This window comes from Ruditapes philippinarum, unplaced genomic scaffold (genome assembly GCF_026571515.1).
Source record: "Ruditapes philippinarum isolate M1 unplaced genomic scaffold, ASM2657151v2 ctg3267_1_1_1_1, whole genome shotgun sequence".
Classification (NCBI taxonomy): domain Eukaryota; kingdom Metazoa; phylum Mollusca; class Bivalvia; order Venerida; family Veneridae; genus Ruditapes; species Ruditapes philippinarum.
This window is the reverse complement of record NW_026865054.1, coordinates 98169-115399: the sequence shown is the minus strand read 5'-3', so window position 1 is coordinate 115399 and position 17231 is coordinate 98169. Positions and strand designations below refer to the sequence as shown.

At 32.7% G+C, this 17231-nt stretch overlaps 2 protein-coding genes across 2 annotated transcripts; one reads left to right on the top strand and one right to left on the bottom strand.

Annotated features, from left to right (window-relative positions):
• Positions 1-6404: 6404 nt before the first annotated feature.
• LOC132727680 (von Hippel-Lindau disease tumor suppressor-like) lies at positions 6405-9711 on the bottom strand. The gene is made up of 3 exons (XM_060713247.1): positions 9589-9711; positions 8362-8702; positions 6405-7129 (listed from the first exon to the last, which is right to left on the bottom strand). The coding sequence occupies exons 2-3, from the start codon at positions 8693-8695 to the stop codon at positions 6957-6959; spliced, it is 507 nt and encodes a 168-aa protein (XP_060569230.1). The 5' UTR covers positions 8696-8702; positions 9589-9711; the 3' UTR covers positions 6405-6956.
• A 1-nt stretch (position 9712) lies between these two features.
• Positions 9713-11201, top strand: LOC132727679 (sulfiredoxin-1-like). The gene is made up of 2 exons (XM_060713246.1): positions 9713-10030; positions 10801-11201. The coding sequence occupies exons 1-2, from the start codon at positions 9713-9715 to the stop codon at positions 11008-11010; spliced, it is 528 nt and encodes a 175-aa protein (XP_060569229.1). The 3' UTR covers positions 11011-11201.
• Positions 11202-17231: the final 6030 nt, after the last annotated feature.

Genomic DNA, 17231 nt, shown 5'->3' with positions numbered 1-17231 from the left:
TTATAAAATCAGAAGATATCCGAATGCATTAACTATGACAAAATATCGTTGAAATAAATTGTACCCATTCACTTAAAAATACTAACACTGTATATTTGATCTTGTTCTTCACTTATTGTCATTCGTTTTCTTTTTAATTCGTATTCTTAACAAGAACAAAACATTGATTTTGCTATAAATTATTGTTCTCTTCAAGCCTGGACGAATTGCGCCACAATAATTGGTAATCAATAGATCTTGCTTTATTACTGATACATAATACAGGCAAGCATTTTCTGGTTAAAATATTTTTTTAAGCCATTTGCTTAAATGTCATTGTCGAAAGGCGTTTAAATGTAGAACTTAATTACTGCACAATCGTGATAGGCATGATCAGTTCCATGTTCTAAATATGACGTAATTGAATTAAACCCCAATAGTTTCGTAAAACATAATTCCGAAAATATCCGAAAAACATTAAATTGTTCTAAATTGAAGAACCCGAAAAGCTGACGTCAAATAATCACGATCTGTGCCATAAATGCGAAGGTAAGTAAATTTGTCAACTGGTAGTCTCCAAAATAAAGTATAAACAGAAAACGTACGAGGAATAACTTCAGTATTTGAGCCGAGTCACGACAAAACCAACATAATGGGTTTGCGACCAGCATGGATCCAGACCAGCCTGCGCATCCGCGCAGTCTGATCAGGATCCATGTTGTTCGCTTACAAACCCTCTATAACAAGAAGAACAGCATGGATCCTGATCAGACTGCGCGGATGCGCAGGCTGGTTTGGATCCACGTTGGTCGCAAACCCATTATGTTGGGTTTGTCGTGACACGGCTCATTTATAATCCTTAAGACAAACCTCTTCAATATGTAAAGAATATTTAATTTCACTTCATTGTATTGTGTGCACTTAAACGTAAAAACGGACAAATACTTTTAAGACGGATTATATTTTTGTCAGTAAAGGTTAAGAATACTGGTTAACATGTACCATGATAATAGATTCGTAAAACTGACGGAAGAAAAGGATCGTTAAAACAAAGGGGGCAAAATAGATATCATTCCCCTCAAACGGCATTAAAAACTGTCCATTTGTTTACTGAATACTTTGTTTGTACACGATACAAGTCATTGTTTGATTTATAAATATGTTTATTGTTGTTTGTACTTCGAGTAAAGATCGGACTAGATACGGAAGAAAATTTCATGCGGTCCTTGTAATTGCCCCTTTACTTCCCTCCGAATAATACTATATTTATTATTACTATCATGCACTATACTATATGTGTTTTATATACTGAATATGTCATGAAGATGTCAGACATGTTATATTGCTCAGATAAGCTTATATATGACCCGAGTCGCTAGGCGATGGTTATATTGCAAAACAGCCATTTATAATATTAGTTATTACGATGTTTAACAGGTTATATGTTCAGTATAAATGTCAGTAAGTTTATATAACCCAAACCGCTGGGCGATGGCTATGTTTATACTATTAGTTATAAGAGTTCTGACAGGTTATATGACCGTATATAAATGGTTGTTTTCATATATGCTGTAACTAGTAAATGAATAATATATACGGCCATATAACCTGTCAGGAATCTTAATAGCGAATTTAATATACAATAAACTTCCTTTTGAGAGAAAAAATAAACTATATAAACGTCATTATTATCCAAGGAAAGAAGACATTTCAAACGTGCATTATTTTAAATCATATATAGAAACACTTAACTGACAACAGCCGTGTATATATATTATATAAACTTCACGATTAACAAATAAGAAACGGCGTTATACACGTGAAGGTATTATATCAGCGAATATATATAACGTTCATTGCTACATAAACTAACGTTTAAAATGGATGACCTTAATTCCAATCAAGGTCATTGCCCCGGATTAAAACAATTTTCTTTTGTTGGGGTACGATTTATTCACATTACGTGACAAAAGTGAATATATTACAGATATAGATTAATAAAAACAAATATCTTTACATACAAATGATACATTTGTAGGCTCTAGATATCACTCATTTCTAACTTATAATTATATCACATTTTTACTAAGTGAAAACAATTGTACGTTTAAGGATTAATGCTACAATAAAAAAAAATAATAATTAAATACCCATGTAAGAAATGCGGTTCCAAGATCAAGACCATCCATTACTTCTTTACTTAGTTTAAACATATTCATTTAATCTGGATCGCGAAACAAGTTATTGCAACTTATACTAATCACCATCGAGTCCACTTCCTGGAACCAACCAGTACTGGTGTCAGAAACATGGTCGAGCCAGAGTAGGGCTTTAACCCTTGATCACTGGGTTGACAGGGGGATACCTTAATCATTAGACCGCCATTCCCGTTAAACTACTTGTTTCTTTACTTTTCAATTACTAATGCAAGGTCCATCATAATTAAATGTCATAACTTTCTGTACCGGTCATTCAGTCTTTGGGTAAAGTGAGAAAAATTAAAATTTGGGGAAAGACAACTAAAAACCCTCCTTCTTTTTTTTCGGGGAAAAGTACATACAGTATAATAACAAAAACGCGTTCATTTTCAAAAAATTTTATACAATTTTAGTACAGTCCCTCTTTTAGAAGCTGAAAAATTTTGGGTTTCTGGAAGGGGGAAAATACAAAAAATTCACTTTTAAATTTTGGGCAGTTTTTTTGTTTTTTTTATACTTTTTTTGGAAAAAATTTGTAAGGTGCCGCTTTGTTAAAAAAACCAAAAACCCCGGGTGTCCCCATTTTTTAACCAAATTTAAAAACGCATATTATTACAAAATACAGGGGTTCCCCGGTTTAAAGGGAAACTTGCTACCCAAAAAGGACTTTTTATTCATACAGTTTTTCAGGCATTCGTACTTGTACAAATCTATATATCAAACAGAACCAAAGACCATACACGGGAGATGACTTGAGAAAACTTGTTCAAAATTACGTAGCTTGCCAGAATCGAACACTTGTATTTTGTTAGTGTGTTTAGTATGGAGTCATTAATTGCTTCTTGTAGAACATAAACCAAATTACTGATTTAAGCCATAAAAATAAAGTTAAAGGGATTTAGTATCTATGCGTTCCATATACCACCGTTATTTATGTTTTGCTGTCTTTATGAGAAGCAATTCCACACTCAACACTCTAGCTGGCTTTGAAACATCTGATATTGGCAACGTAACTTTCAAAGGGTATGTAACCAAGTGTCATAGGTAAATAATGCATTTGATTTTTATGACATTTACTTTGCATCATATCTTCATTTATATAATAACTATATTTCCAGTAATACCCTGAAAAGGTTAATATAATTCTTAATGGGCAGTTTCTAACTGCCTAAGACATGGCTTCGTAAAACGGAAAAATTATGGCCCTTTGCAAAATGTCCTGTTATACCAAAGGGCCTACTAGCTAAATAACTCAACAGTAATAAAGGGCCATATCTCAACAACACGTATGACATGTCAAACTCCGCGGATCGGTTACGCTCCAGCCATTCTAATCCTGTAAGGGGAGATCACTGCGTGGGAGATTGATGACATGTAGTTATTTTAATACAAAGGGCTATAACTGAATAATAAGTAACAAAGGGCAAAAGACGATTTTTAGGACGCTTGGTGCGCTAATTGTTTTATCATACATTCATGCCAAGTTTCATCAAAATCTAACAGCAAGTTCTAACATTTTCAAGATGCAAAACGTCATTTCAATATCAGATTTGAACCTTAGGGGGTTAAAACTGATGTAACAAAATCTCATAAATAATAACAGTTTATTATAACTTCACAAATTTTGTAATAGTGATGACAAAAGATAATCACAAAAGTAATACATAAAGAAGGCATTTATAGATGGTACATGTGATTATTATATGCAGTGATACATCAGTTTAACTGAAATCATAACAATCAGTTACACAATAAAGCATAAACAAGATGGATATGATGGCCCTAGAACACTCACCTTGGATAAATTGCTACAAATGGTCACACTTTTTTTATAAATTCAGAAATAAGTAATAAGGTCACACAGGGTGCACCATCTGTAACCTAAGTTTAGTATATTATAAAATATCTGTAGATGTCTGCTTGGAAATGTTACAAGTAAAAAAAAACAAAGTGAAACTGCATACCCAAATATCTATGCTCTGAATATTGTACATTTTTTATTAATGTAGTTTCTAAATTGTAGATTTTAAAGTATTTCATTTTTTTAGTCAGGCTGGAACCATTTATATAACTTTTGAAGAGCTCCAACTTTGAGTAAAAATCCACCTTTTGGTTTAGGAGATTTTGTTTAATGAAACTATTGAAAACAGGGTATAATGTTGGACAAACAGTATATTGTAGGTCATACAACGGACAAATTGCCATCACAAAAGCTTATCTCTGTGAATTTTGTGTTCAGGAGAGCTTACAAGAGCTGTCTGTAGAATAGCTTGCTCTACTATTCTCAGAGCTTGATAGTAAAACAAGAGCCTGGATAAAATGGTATCATTCTGTTAAAATCCTGATTAGAGTTATTGCCCTTGGACAGTGGCCTATTATACTCTCAAATAAGTGTTTGACCCTTCAGTAGTTATAGAGAGACCAACTTGTGCTCAAAAACTTAACCAAAGTATGATGGCAAAGCCAATGTGAGTACAAAAGCTTTTCCTATTCTTCGAATAGTCGATCACATAGGGCACAAATAAATGTTCACAGAATTAGAGGATATTGTATAAGGTTTGATTTAATACTAAATTTATTGAACAAATTGAATAAAATCATGTTATGCGAGTCTCTGGTGAGCATAATTCTGTTTTATGCAATGAGTTCAATAACTTTAGCATTCAATCTACATGAATATAATATTCTACGTATCATATATCTAAAATAAGAACAGTGTACAGTTTAACACAGTCATTTTCCATTGACACGCCTGTAGTGTAACACTTACATTAGCGCGCTTTAAAGCTATGTTTGTATATAACACAAAGGACGTTACGTTAAAATGTTATTACACTCGTTTCTATTAAATGCCTTTATTACACTCATGTGCCTTTCTTTATGTGATAATACAAATTACTTATTACAGACAAAAAGCTAATGTTTTCTTTCACTCTTTCATCACATTTATCTCCACAAGTACTGAAGTTGTTACAACACAATTTTTAACCAAGCTTACATCAACGTAATTTCAACCAGATTTCATAATATAGCTCCACTTTAAACACCATATAAGATATAGAGGATATTTGTTTAGTTCAGTGTAAGATTGGAATATATAAGTGAGCACCAAAAGGTATATTTCACGAGTGGCGCAGCCACGAGTGAAATATGAACCTCTGGTGTTCACAAGGTGTAATATATTTCGATCTTACACTAAACTAAACAAATTTTCTTTTTATTATATGCAAAAAAAACGTTTTAAAAAGACATTTAACCTAATACTGAATGAAAAGCGCGCCAAATAATAATACAACATGACGTCATTTACGACATCACGTCATTAAGTTGGTACCCAGTACTCTGCATGCTGGTATTTTACTGAAACAACGTAAGGGGCTTAAATTCAAAACAGTGAAATAACCAAAGTGGTAATTTCACTGTTTCAAACAGTGAAATTACCAGTTTTATTTCACTGATATATTTCTATAACCCACCGAAAAGCATGTAATAAAGATGTTTGAACATCTAATAATACACATCATCTAATAACATAATCTCTAATAATAATTAAATAATCTCTAATTATACATTACATCTAATAATACATAACATTGAATAATACATAATATCTAATAATACATAACAGTTTCTTCTGTGAACTAAATCAAAATGTTATACAAGGTAAAATTTCATAGACCATGTAGACAGATGACAAATTATTTCAATTTTTTGTCCGGTATCTGGAATACCAAGTTTTCCATTTTATGAGGATTTTTATACAATGAAAACAAAGGAGAAAAATTCAGGACCCTGAGAAATGTCCAGTTTACTGAGAGATCTGATTAAGTGGAGATTTGGTTTTTCCAGATTCTACTGTACATGTATATATCAAAATAACCAGCATCAATATGCACATCAATGTAATATCATTTTTACAGTCAGAAAGCCACACAGTTATTATGTGATATTGAACTCCTTTCCTTTGAATTGGGGACATAAATTTTGATGTTGTGTAAAGGCCTGTTATGCCCATGAAGTGTTTTTATTTTTATTTCCTTAAATCTTTTTATTTTTTTGTGTCCTGTTATTGTTTTCAAAAATATACTAATTGGCCAAGTACCTGATCAATCTTTTGTGTCTGCTTTGGCATTTAGCACAGATATAGTGACTTAGTGTTTTGTATTGAAGTGAAAATAGTACTTTGTTGACATTTTGCTACTTTATTACAAATACTTTCACATTCAGTGCTATTTTCTTCAGGTTATCAAACATACATAAAACCATTATTTAAACATCATAAAACTTAAGATTTCCCTTTCTAAAGGATGTAATTTTATTTTTTTTAATGAGGCAAAATGTGCCTTCAGTATGCCAAAATTGCTAAATCTTATAACCTTCACCTTTATTTTTAAACTTATTCCTATATTATGTCACCATATTTCTGTATGTTTTATTATGTTAATCAACTTTAGAAAAATCTATTCAACAAAAAAAATTACACAGCTCTGTTTGTTCTTCCAAAAGTAATACTAAATATTGCACAGTCATTTGAGATCTTGGTATAATGCAAGTATTTGACTACTTTTGTTTGCAAGAATTTGAAATAAATATTAATACAACTACCAGTAACAAACTGCTAACATATTAAAATCATGCAAATTTTTCAAATGCACCCGCTATCCACCAATCCACCAACAAAGTGGGGACTTTGGCTTTTGCTGTTTTAAACCCTGGTACAGCCCATAGTCTGGCAGTGAACAACGACAATGTAAATCACTATTCCTTTATCATGATCTGTCACGTCACGGATGATGATGATGAAGCGCCCTGGTAAATCACGTCAGAACCTCCACGGAGCATGATTTTATGGAGGTCCTCTTTGAGCACATCTGTGATTTCTAGTTCATTTATACGATCCTTGGGTACAATGCCACGCAGCTTCATCAAGCAACACTCTTGAAGACTGTACACTGTGATTTAGCAAAAAGTATGTTAAATCATATGATAAAATAACTTTGTTACTTACATTTGTATATCAATTGACATTTAATATCTTTAACCCTTTACCTCATATATACGCGAAACAACGCACTTTCGACCCCCCCCCCCACCTCTTTTAGGCCTCAAATAGTGAAAAAATGTCCTGGCCCCAAACACATGTTTTCGTTTGAGAAATGTTGCTAAAAAAAGTGAGCACTTTTTCGCGCCAACCCCCCATCCAAAAGATACATCAGGGGGTTGCCAGAATGGGGATGTGCCCCCTTCTGTTTGGGGGGTTTGAAGGGGGGCGGTAAACACCCTCATCGCCAAGAAAATTTTGGACTTGTGAGAGGCTTAAAATGACCCCAGGTTGCTCATAAGGTAAAGTGTAACCAACGCTGAAAAGCCTTTGACTCTATCTTAATCCCTTGAGAAGTTGCAGCACTTTGAAATAAATTTTGATGGAAAAAATCAAGGCAAAATAGTGATTTTTGGCAATTTTGAGATGTCCCCTCGTTGCCATGGTAACAGGAAATTTAGGACTGAGCATGTCGTTACAAAGGCAATGGTCCAGTCAACATTTGTGCCAAGTTTGATCAGTATTGAAGAATTTTTCATAGTTTCATAGCAGTTTGAACTTGTAACAGGAGGCTTTTCAATGAAAATGGCCATTTTTCACAATATGCTCATGAGGGAAATATCCTGGGTAAAAGACTGAGCATTGAGATATGCTTACTAATAAAGCAATAGCATTTAAACAACATGTGATTTTGTTGACGCAACCTTAACAAAACAAAAGCTTTTATACTCAAGATTACACCATGAAAAATTCTGCATTTGCCTTTAATTCAAATAGTACAATACCTCTCAGCAACCATTCCAAATATCACCTAGCAATTTCAGACCTCATTGAGTCATACTGTATTGTCAGTGACATCACTTTATATCAAAATAATAATTCTTCAAAGTTTATAATATGGCAATTTTATGTTATACACAATCAAACCTGCAAACAAAGACCATCCAAGGGACAAATCAAACATGTCCTTTATAGAAAAGTGGTCTTTATTTGGAGGTTTCTTTATTCAATCTAGTCAATGAAGGGTTGTTGAAGAGTGGCCTTTACTAACTGATTGGTCTTTATTCAGAGATGGTCTTTAAAAACAGGTTTGACTGTATCATAATAAAAATAAATGCTCATGAATCATGCTAAAATTTTTACCAGGAATTGTTATATTAACAACTTTTCTCTGAGGTGGCCAATCATTTCCGTCAGAATTCCATGCAACTGGCTCAAAAATCTCTTTCAATTGTACAACCATCTTATCCCCAGTCAACGAGTCAAAGAAGATCCATGGGTGGCCAGCAAATGTGTTGATATCAAGGAACTGTTCTGGAGTCAGTGTTTTATACTTCACACGAGCTCCTTCATAGTTAACCCACACTACATCAACATTTCTGTTTGTTTTGTTCAAAAATCGCAAAAAGGAATAATGAACAGATTTTTTAGACTTCAAAGGTGGTTGGTCATTTTCTCTCTGCCTAGCTTCACCCATTCCAAGTCTGAAATTTAAAACGAAAAATATTATATTATAATAATATGAAATAATAATATTTTGTCTTGGGATGGAAATTACTGGAGTTTATTTAAAACATTGAAACATGTGACAATTGCAAGACTAGAACAATATACAACAGATCGCAGATTACATGTCATTAAAGACATGGACAGATTAATCCTCACTATGAGCACATATCTAACAAAGCACGGATTTTTATTAGTAATAGATCTATAAATCTGTGAACAAAGTTGATTAAAAGTTGGTCAGCACTAAACATTACTATATTAAAAGCAAAAAGTCTTAGTATTCTATTTGTCCAAATATTTAGACGTAACCGCGGATTTGAAGCTATTTTTTACATGGGTCAAATCTGCTTTATCGTCCGATAAACGTCAAACTGTAAAAAAAGTGCAATGTCTTTCAATGAAGGACTAAGTATTCTATCTAAATCTGTTTACTGTCAACATCTCTTACAAGTGTTATGGACACAAAGACAATATCTTATTATTAAGGACTTTCATTATTAAATTTAAAGCAGAAATGTTAGCTTAAGGTCTTCAGGGCGCGTGTTTATATACTATGGCATGACATGAAAAGCAGCATCAGACAACAGAAATAATGTTTAAAAAGTGGCTAATAAATCTTTTGGAAGCCAGAACTACAGAAAGGTAAGCTTCAAAATATTATATATATCGGAACCACTGAACCAGAACATAGAGGAGGCTATTGTGGAATTTGTGGACTCAAGATTCAGAAATCTCATCTCAACAAAGCTAAAAGTTATGTGGTCTACACATTCACCACTATTCTGCAAGTGCTAGATCAATGTGAAAATATTTCATATTTTCTAAAATCAACATACATACTGTATAATCAATTGTAATTACCTTTCAATGTTTTAAACGCAAATTACGTGAAAAATATCTTGATTCCTTGCAAATGGCGTCTTTTTATAAAGGGAAGTAATCAATATATTGTATCATGCACTAATGTTTACTTCCGTTTTCAGGGATGCGGAACAGCTGTCAAATAATTTCCTCATTTCTGGATACAGTATTTTTAACGTTTCACATTATTGTTTATGTGCAAGCCAGTGAGAAATATTCCAGTGGAATTATCTCTCCCGGTTACAACGATGTTTACTCGGTGACAAAATGTAAATCTGACAAAAGCATGGCAGAAAACAAGTGTGACAGAAATCTGGAAATTGACAGTGTACATTCCAACCATGTAGAAGAAGTACATAATGTACCGATTGATGTCTTGATCAGACCTATACCATCCATATTAGATGAGAGTAAAGTAGCATCACTGATGGAAACCATAATGGTTTGTAATATTTTCAGCCTTTCCTCATTTTTTAGAATTTAAATACATTTATTTTAAACTGTTAAATACATGTATAGCATATTCTAAACAATAATACACATTAAAAGCCTGATGAGCAAACTTCTGTCAGTCAGACAAGCCTGTCTGACAGAAATCAAGGGGGCTGGGGAACTTGGGTGAGACGTGTATACAATGCAAGATCTATATTTTTTAGTATATACAGACTTCACTGAGGCACATATGTAGCTAAGGGAGTACTGGTAAGTACAGGAGGGGGAACATTGTACTGTCATAGAGAAGGGAGAGAAGGTATAATTGTATAATAATCTGATGTTGCTGTATATAACCTATAGTTCAGGGGATGGTCATGGCATGATAATCACTGTTGATTATGGTAAACAATTTTCAACAAATTATCTTTGTCTTAAAGGTTAATTTATATGACTAAAGTAAAACATAGAGGTTTTGTATGTTACATGTATTTACTCAGGGTTCTCTGTGACTCATGATCTGTCATCCTGGTACGCATGTTTATTGCTGCTCACCAGGATGCGTAGATTTCAAAACTAGGATTCTGTACATGTTTCTTTGCAGGACAATATTTCCCATTTTGGACATTATAACCATTGTCTTGCTTTTCCTATGTTCAAATTCTGACCTTCACACACACCCCATCCACACACACTCATCTATTTTGGGAATCCTAGTAATAACCCTGTACTTATATACGTACAATTCTTAGTGAAGCTTAGAACTGTTTTTTATTTCAGGATGATGAAACAAGGGATAAAGTGCCACCTATAGATGTTTTATGGATTACAGGCAGGCAAGGTGGAGATTATTTCTATTCCTTCGGTGGATGTCACAGATACGAGGCCTATAGACGATTGAAACTGAAAACAATACCATGTAAACTAGTGAAATCTACTGTAGAAAATCTTAAAACATACCTTGGAGGATCAACACCAGATCTTTTATGATTGATTCATAATTTATTTGGAAGCTATTTTACTGCTATTAGCAATAAAGATACCTCAATTCAGAGGCTGGAACCTTAATTGAGGTGTCTTGTTTTTGATAAATTTTGGTTTATATAATATTTATTATTATTATCCTGATAGATGTCATTGTTTAACCGAAACCTATTGATGAATAAAGTTGCTTAAACCGACTCTGGTGTTCTTTACATGTTGTTCTACATCCATTCAATGGTTACTTAGAATATATTTTATTTCAATTGTGTAGGAAGCTTATAGCTTACAGTCAGTTCCTGGAACCAACCAGTACTGAGCAATAAGTGTAAAGGAAACAATGGCTTGTTCCCGACGGGGTTTTAACCCACGCAGATAGCGATCCTTAGATTGCTAGTACGACGTGTTACTCACTCGGTCATGCAGCCACCAAGTTTATTTCCAAAATCAAAATTTTTTGTAAAGAAATGTTGAATATTTAGCTTAACAACATATATATTTGGAAAATGGTGATGCTGTCCATTATATTCCCAAGCATTGGTGTTGAAACAGTAATTAGTTAAGTCATAATTCTCATCAAATGCTCAGTTACGAAATAATACTTGTATCGGGCATCATGTACAATTTTATTTACCATTCATGACAAGTAACTCCTGCTATATTTTATTGAATTATCTTCCCTTGTAAGGCAGAAGAAAATTCCGTCATGGTTCTTGTTTTACTCGTAAGCACTAAAAAAAACTGAAGGCTGTTTTCAGTCTGACAACTGTTTTTCTGGAAGTGTTTAAACTGTATTATGTATTCCATGAATTTTTGTGTGTTTAACATTTTTTGTACATAAAGATGTCTGGTCACATCAAACTTTCCAAAGTGTGTTCATTCAATTTAAATAAGGAACAATAACAAGTAATACATATTTTATCCGGGTGTTAATTTTATTTTTTATAAAGGCAAGATAAAATCACAGATGTTATGAACATTATAATATCCAACATTCCCCCACCCACACATTCAGACTGAGTGAGTGCAAAAAAAAAAAGTTTGATGAGATACATTCAATGTCTTGTTTTCAATGTAACCATATTATATGGTGTTATTTTACAGTATCATATGAAAAAGAATTAATAATCATTTGATACTGTTAAAATCTAATATCACAGGTAACTCTCTCTTTGAGTGAAACAACAATTCAACAAGAATTAAAAACAAACTGACAGAGCCTCATGTATATTCACAACCCCTTGTGTTTAAATATCACAACTCCTTGTGTTTAAATATCACAACCCCTTGTGTTTAAATATCATTATATCAAAACAATCAACAACAGAATAATAATAAATACTACAAATATGTATAAAACAACAATACTACTGAATAACTTTGACTTTTAAAGCTGCATGCCTCCAGTTAAGCCAAAATATTTCTAGAAAATCAAACTTGAGAAAAATCTACTGAGAATATACGAAAAGTAAAACAATTCAAGATAAAAGTAATAATTTCCATGCTATGTGGCGTTTATGACAGATTTTGCAATATTGCCACCATAGTTCTATTGCCTTTCTAACAAAGCAAGGGCTATTTTTGCAAATTTTGACATCCTTTTTGGTAATTTACATGAGTTGTAAGTGCTGTTTTGCAATGTGAAAATTATTTTCTTTGTTCACTTCACAATATTATACTTTTTAATATATTTTCAAAATTTTCATGAAAATTAGCATGAATCTGAAGGCATGCTGCTTTAAGATAATTATCACAAAAAATTCAATTACCAATCTTATAATATACTTGTCAAAGACAAAAATATTGAGCCTGGCTGTGTCTCAAACCTGAGATAAACCACTTAAGATCCTGTAACACAAATTTTTTATGCTTTTATATCATAAATATGATGCTCAAATTAAGATTTATCAATTTTGCAAGTTTCAAAAAGCATAACTTATAAAGATATTATCGAATTTAACATTTCATGTAAATAAAGGGAGGTAATAATTTTTTTTTCTATATAAAGTCATACTCAAATTTTTCAATAAGAAATGAATGCATATATTTTAATGATTTCATATTATATGAACACATATTTTACATAGTCTTTGATGTTTGAAAGTTGTTTATAAGCAAAATTATAAACATATATATAATTTCACTTAAGTGTGGTATACAACCTCAATTACAACATACAGGATCTTTATGTTGGATTACTACATGTCTTCCAATTTCCTGAATCTTACAATATAATTGTCACAGGGAGAATAAAAATATGCAACCTGGCCAAGTCTTGAACCCAGGACCTGAGGTTTATAAAGATACAAACTTTGAAGTATCTAGGTCAATGCACTTTGGTTAAATGGCCAGTTTATTTTCGTTATTACAGGTCCTACTGACCTTGACCTTTGACCTGAAAAAGGGTGTGGTATGTAGAACTTATGACAATAGCCAGTCTTTTCTTTGTGGAGCTAAAAGCTAAATGTACTTGTTATACAATAATAAGCATTCAATTTATATGTGATGAAGGTCTATGAACAAGCTGTGGGGTATACATGTATATTGATTTCATTTCGTATCATAATATCGGAACACAATCTAAACACTCTATTTTTAGATTTATCTCAATGACAACCCATGTATGTTGAGTAATGCTTATAACATGGTGTAAAAATTTTTTTTCTCTTAAACATGCAAATGCATATCATACAAAACTTGCATTAGAGAGATTAGCATTTAGCCACCAGTGTAGAGCAGTCTAACCAAGCTCTATACTGTTGGTAGCTCAATTTTTTATTTTGATACAGAAATTTCTTTAACCTTGAATGGAAACTTGTATGATACTTATAAAATACTTTGCTCAAAAGTCAAGAAACTTACTGCAGAAGCTAAAAAGTATTTTTTCAACACAGTGATCAATGAAAATAAAAAAGATACAAAGAAAATGTGGCAAAATTTAAAACACCTATCAGGAACAAATACTAATACTCAAACTCAATTCATTAACGATGAAAATGGAGAACCAATCACTGATCCTGCTGAAAGCGCAACGAAATTTAATGAATTCTTCACAAGTATTTTTAAAAGGGCACCTCATGTCAATAACTATCCCGAATCATACAAAACTAGACTGAGAAATCATAATTCAACTTGTTTCAAAACTGACCAATTGTTTCGAATTCCCCCAATATCTGAAACATTTGTGAGGAACATGCTTGAAACTCTAGACAGAAGCAAAGCTACTGGCCTTGACCAAATAGGTGCTCGTTTCTTAAAACTTAGCTGCCATGCTATCTCAAGCCATGTGGTTAAAATAATAACCTAAGTAATGATACAGGTACATTTCCTTCTGCATTTAAAATGGCTTAAATAATTCCAATCTACAAAAAGGGCTGTCGGTAGGACAGCAACGCTCGACTATTCTTAGTGCTTGATAGTAAAAAAAATGCTTGATACAGTTACCTCTTCCTGTTTACAGGTTGGGTCATGATGGTGAACAAGTGTGCAAAGTTTCAAAGCCATATGTCAATGGACTTTGAAAATATTTGAACTATTACAAAAACTTTAACGTAAATTCTAAGTCGAAAAAGGGGCATAATTCTGTCAAAATGCTTGATAGAGTTACCTCCTCTGTCTACAGGTTGGGGTCATGATGGTGAACAAGTGTGCAAAGTTTCAAAGCCATATGTCAATGGACTTTGAAAATATTTGAACTATTACAAAAACTTTAACGTAAATTCTAAGTCGAAAAAGGGGCATAATTCTGTCAAAATGCTTGATAGAGTTACCTCCTCCTGTCTACAGGTTGGGCTCATGATGGTGAACAAGTGTGCAAAGTTTCAAAGCCATATGTCAATGGACTTTGAAAATATTTGAACTATTACAAAAACTTTAACATAAGTGGTTACGCCGACGCCGACGCTCGGGTGACTGCAATAGCTCTACTTATTCTTATCGAATAGTCGAGCTAAAAAGGGGCATAATTCTGTCAAAATGCTTGATAGAGTTACCTCCTCCTGTCTACAGGTTGGGGTCATGATGGTGAACAAGTGTGCAAAGTTTCAAAGCCATATGTCAATGGACTTTGAAAATATTTGAACTATTACAAAAACTTTAACATAAGTGGTTATGCCGACGCCGACGCTCGGGTGACTGCAATAGCTCTACTTATTCTTATCGAATAGTCGAGCTAAAAAAGGGTCTAAATTTGATAAAAATAACTATAGACCAATCTCTGTTTTACCTGTTTTATCAAAAATCATTGAAAATCATGTATCTGATAGTCTCAAACAATTTCTTGAAGACAATAACCTTTTTCATCAAAAACAATCTGGGTTTAGAACAAGTCACTCTTGTGAAACTGGTCTAACATCCATAGTAGACAACTGGATTGATCAAATCAATAACAACAATCTTGTAGGAACCATATTTCTTGACCTAACAAAAGCATTTGATCTAGTTAACCATACACTACTCATTGAAAAACTTAGTTGTTATAACAATTCAGATCATAAATTACAGTGGATTCAATCATACTTAACAGAAAGATCTCAGAAGGTGTCTGTGTCAGGCACCACGTCTGAGTCTTTCTGTGTCAGGCACCACATCTGAGTCTTTGGGTGTATCAGCTGGAGTACCTCAAGGATCTGTCTTAGGGCCCATTTTATTCTTGATCTATATAAATGATTTACCTTTACATCTTGAACACTCAGAAATGGATATGTTTGCAGATGATGCTACAATTAGTGCTACAGGACGTTCCACTGAAACTTTAAATGTAAAACTTCAAAAAGACCTAACCTCTTTTCAAGAATGGTGCACTCACAGTGCTATGATACCTAATACAGACAAAAAAACCAAAGCTATGTACATATTCACCTCAAAAAAGACCCAACATTACACTCATGCATCAACAAGTACACCACTTCAATTACTTAACAATAATATAGAGTTCACTGAATCTGAAAAGCTTCTTGGAGTACAAGTTGACAATTGCCTAACGTGGAAACTTCAAGTGGAACAAACAATAAAGAAATCCAATAGTAATCTCTATCTTCTTTTAAGGTTAAAACAATATCTTAATTTACATGCCAGGAAACTTCTATAATGCCTATATTTTACCTCATATAGACTATTGCTGTTCAATTTGGGGAAATTGCTCAAAAGAACTTCTTGAGAGAATGCTAAAATTTCAAAAACGAGCAGCTCGCATTATTCTAGATAAAGCTGCAGATGCACCATCTGAACCTCTTTTCAAAGAATTAAGATGGATGAAATTTAATGACAGGGTTGAGTACAAAAAGGCTATCCTGATATACAAATCATTACATGAAGAAAACTCACCATGCTACATGAAAGAAAAATTTCATTTTGTCTCAACTTTACATAACAGAAATCTCAGATCAACAAACAATCTTAATCTACATGTCCCTAAACCTAATCTTGAGTTTTACCGTAAATCACTTTCTTATTCTGGAACTAAAATCTGGAATAATATACCACTCTATGTACGTCAGTCTGAAAGTACTGAAAAATTAAAAAAAACTTACATAAAGTGCAAGTACTCTGGTTAAACCAGTACCATAAGTATTATTTTTGTATACCGGTAATTATGTTTACTGCAGTTTTCATTGTTAATGGTTAATATTTATGTTTAGTTTGTCATTGCATTTATAACTAGTTAATGCTATGTTTTATAATATTACATTGTCTTTTGTACAATTATTTGATGTAAATATGTTGTAAATATGTTGAGGTACATATGGAAGATCGTTTTGGCGAATATGTAGCCTTGTTAAATAAAGCCTTTATTATTATTATAAACGAAATACATTCACCTTTTGCAGTGCAGAAAATTAATCCAAATTTAAAATCTTTGCTCTTTGACAATGATAACAAAATTCTGTTACCTGTTAAAGCTACATGCCTCCAGATAAGCCCAAATATTCTAATAAAATCCAACATGAGAAAAATACACGAAGATTTTCGGAAATCTTTAAGATTAAAAAAATAATTCAAATGTTATGTGCAGTTAATGACTGAATTTTCATTATTTTTAACTACATGTATATTTCTACTGCGTTACTAATGCAGTAAGGGCAATATTTGCATATTTTCACCCCTTTTTTGGTAATATACGGGGTTGTAAGTGCTATTGATAATGTCAATATTGCTTCTTTTTTATAACTTCACATACTTATACTTTAACAGAAATTTTCAAATTTTCATGAAAATTAGCATGAATATGG

Bases quoted from the DNA above. Each gene is read 5' to 3' on its own strand.
- LOC132727680 (XM_060713247.1), bottom strand. From the start codon at position 8,695: ATGGGTGAAGCTAGGCAGAGAGAAAATGACCAACCACCTTTGAAGTCT. The intron at 7,130-8,361 runs GTAAAAATTTTA...GCTAAATCACAG, and splicing joins TGTTAATATAACAATTCCTG to TGTACAGTCTTCAAGAGTGT.
- LOC132727679 (XM_060713246.1), top strand. From the start codon at position 9,713: ATGCGGAACAGCTGTCAAATAATTTCCTCATTTCTGGATACAGTATTT. The intron at 10,031-10,800 runs GTTTGTAATATT...TTTTTATTTCAG, and splicing joins CACTGATGGAAACCATAATG to GATGATGAAACAAGGGATAA.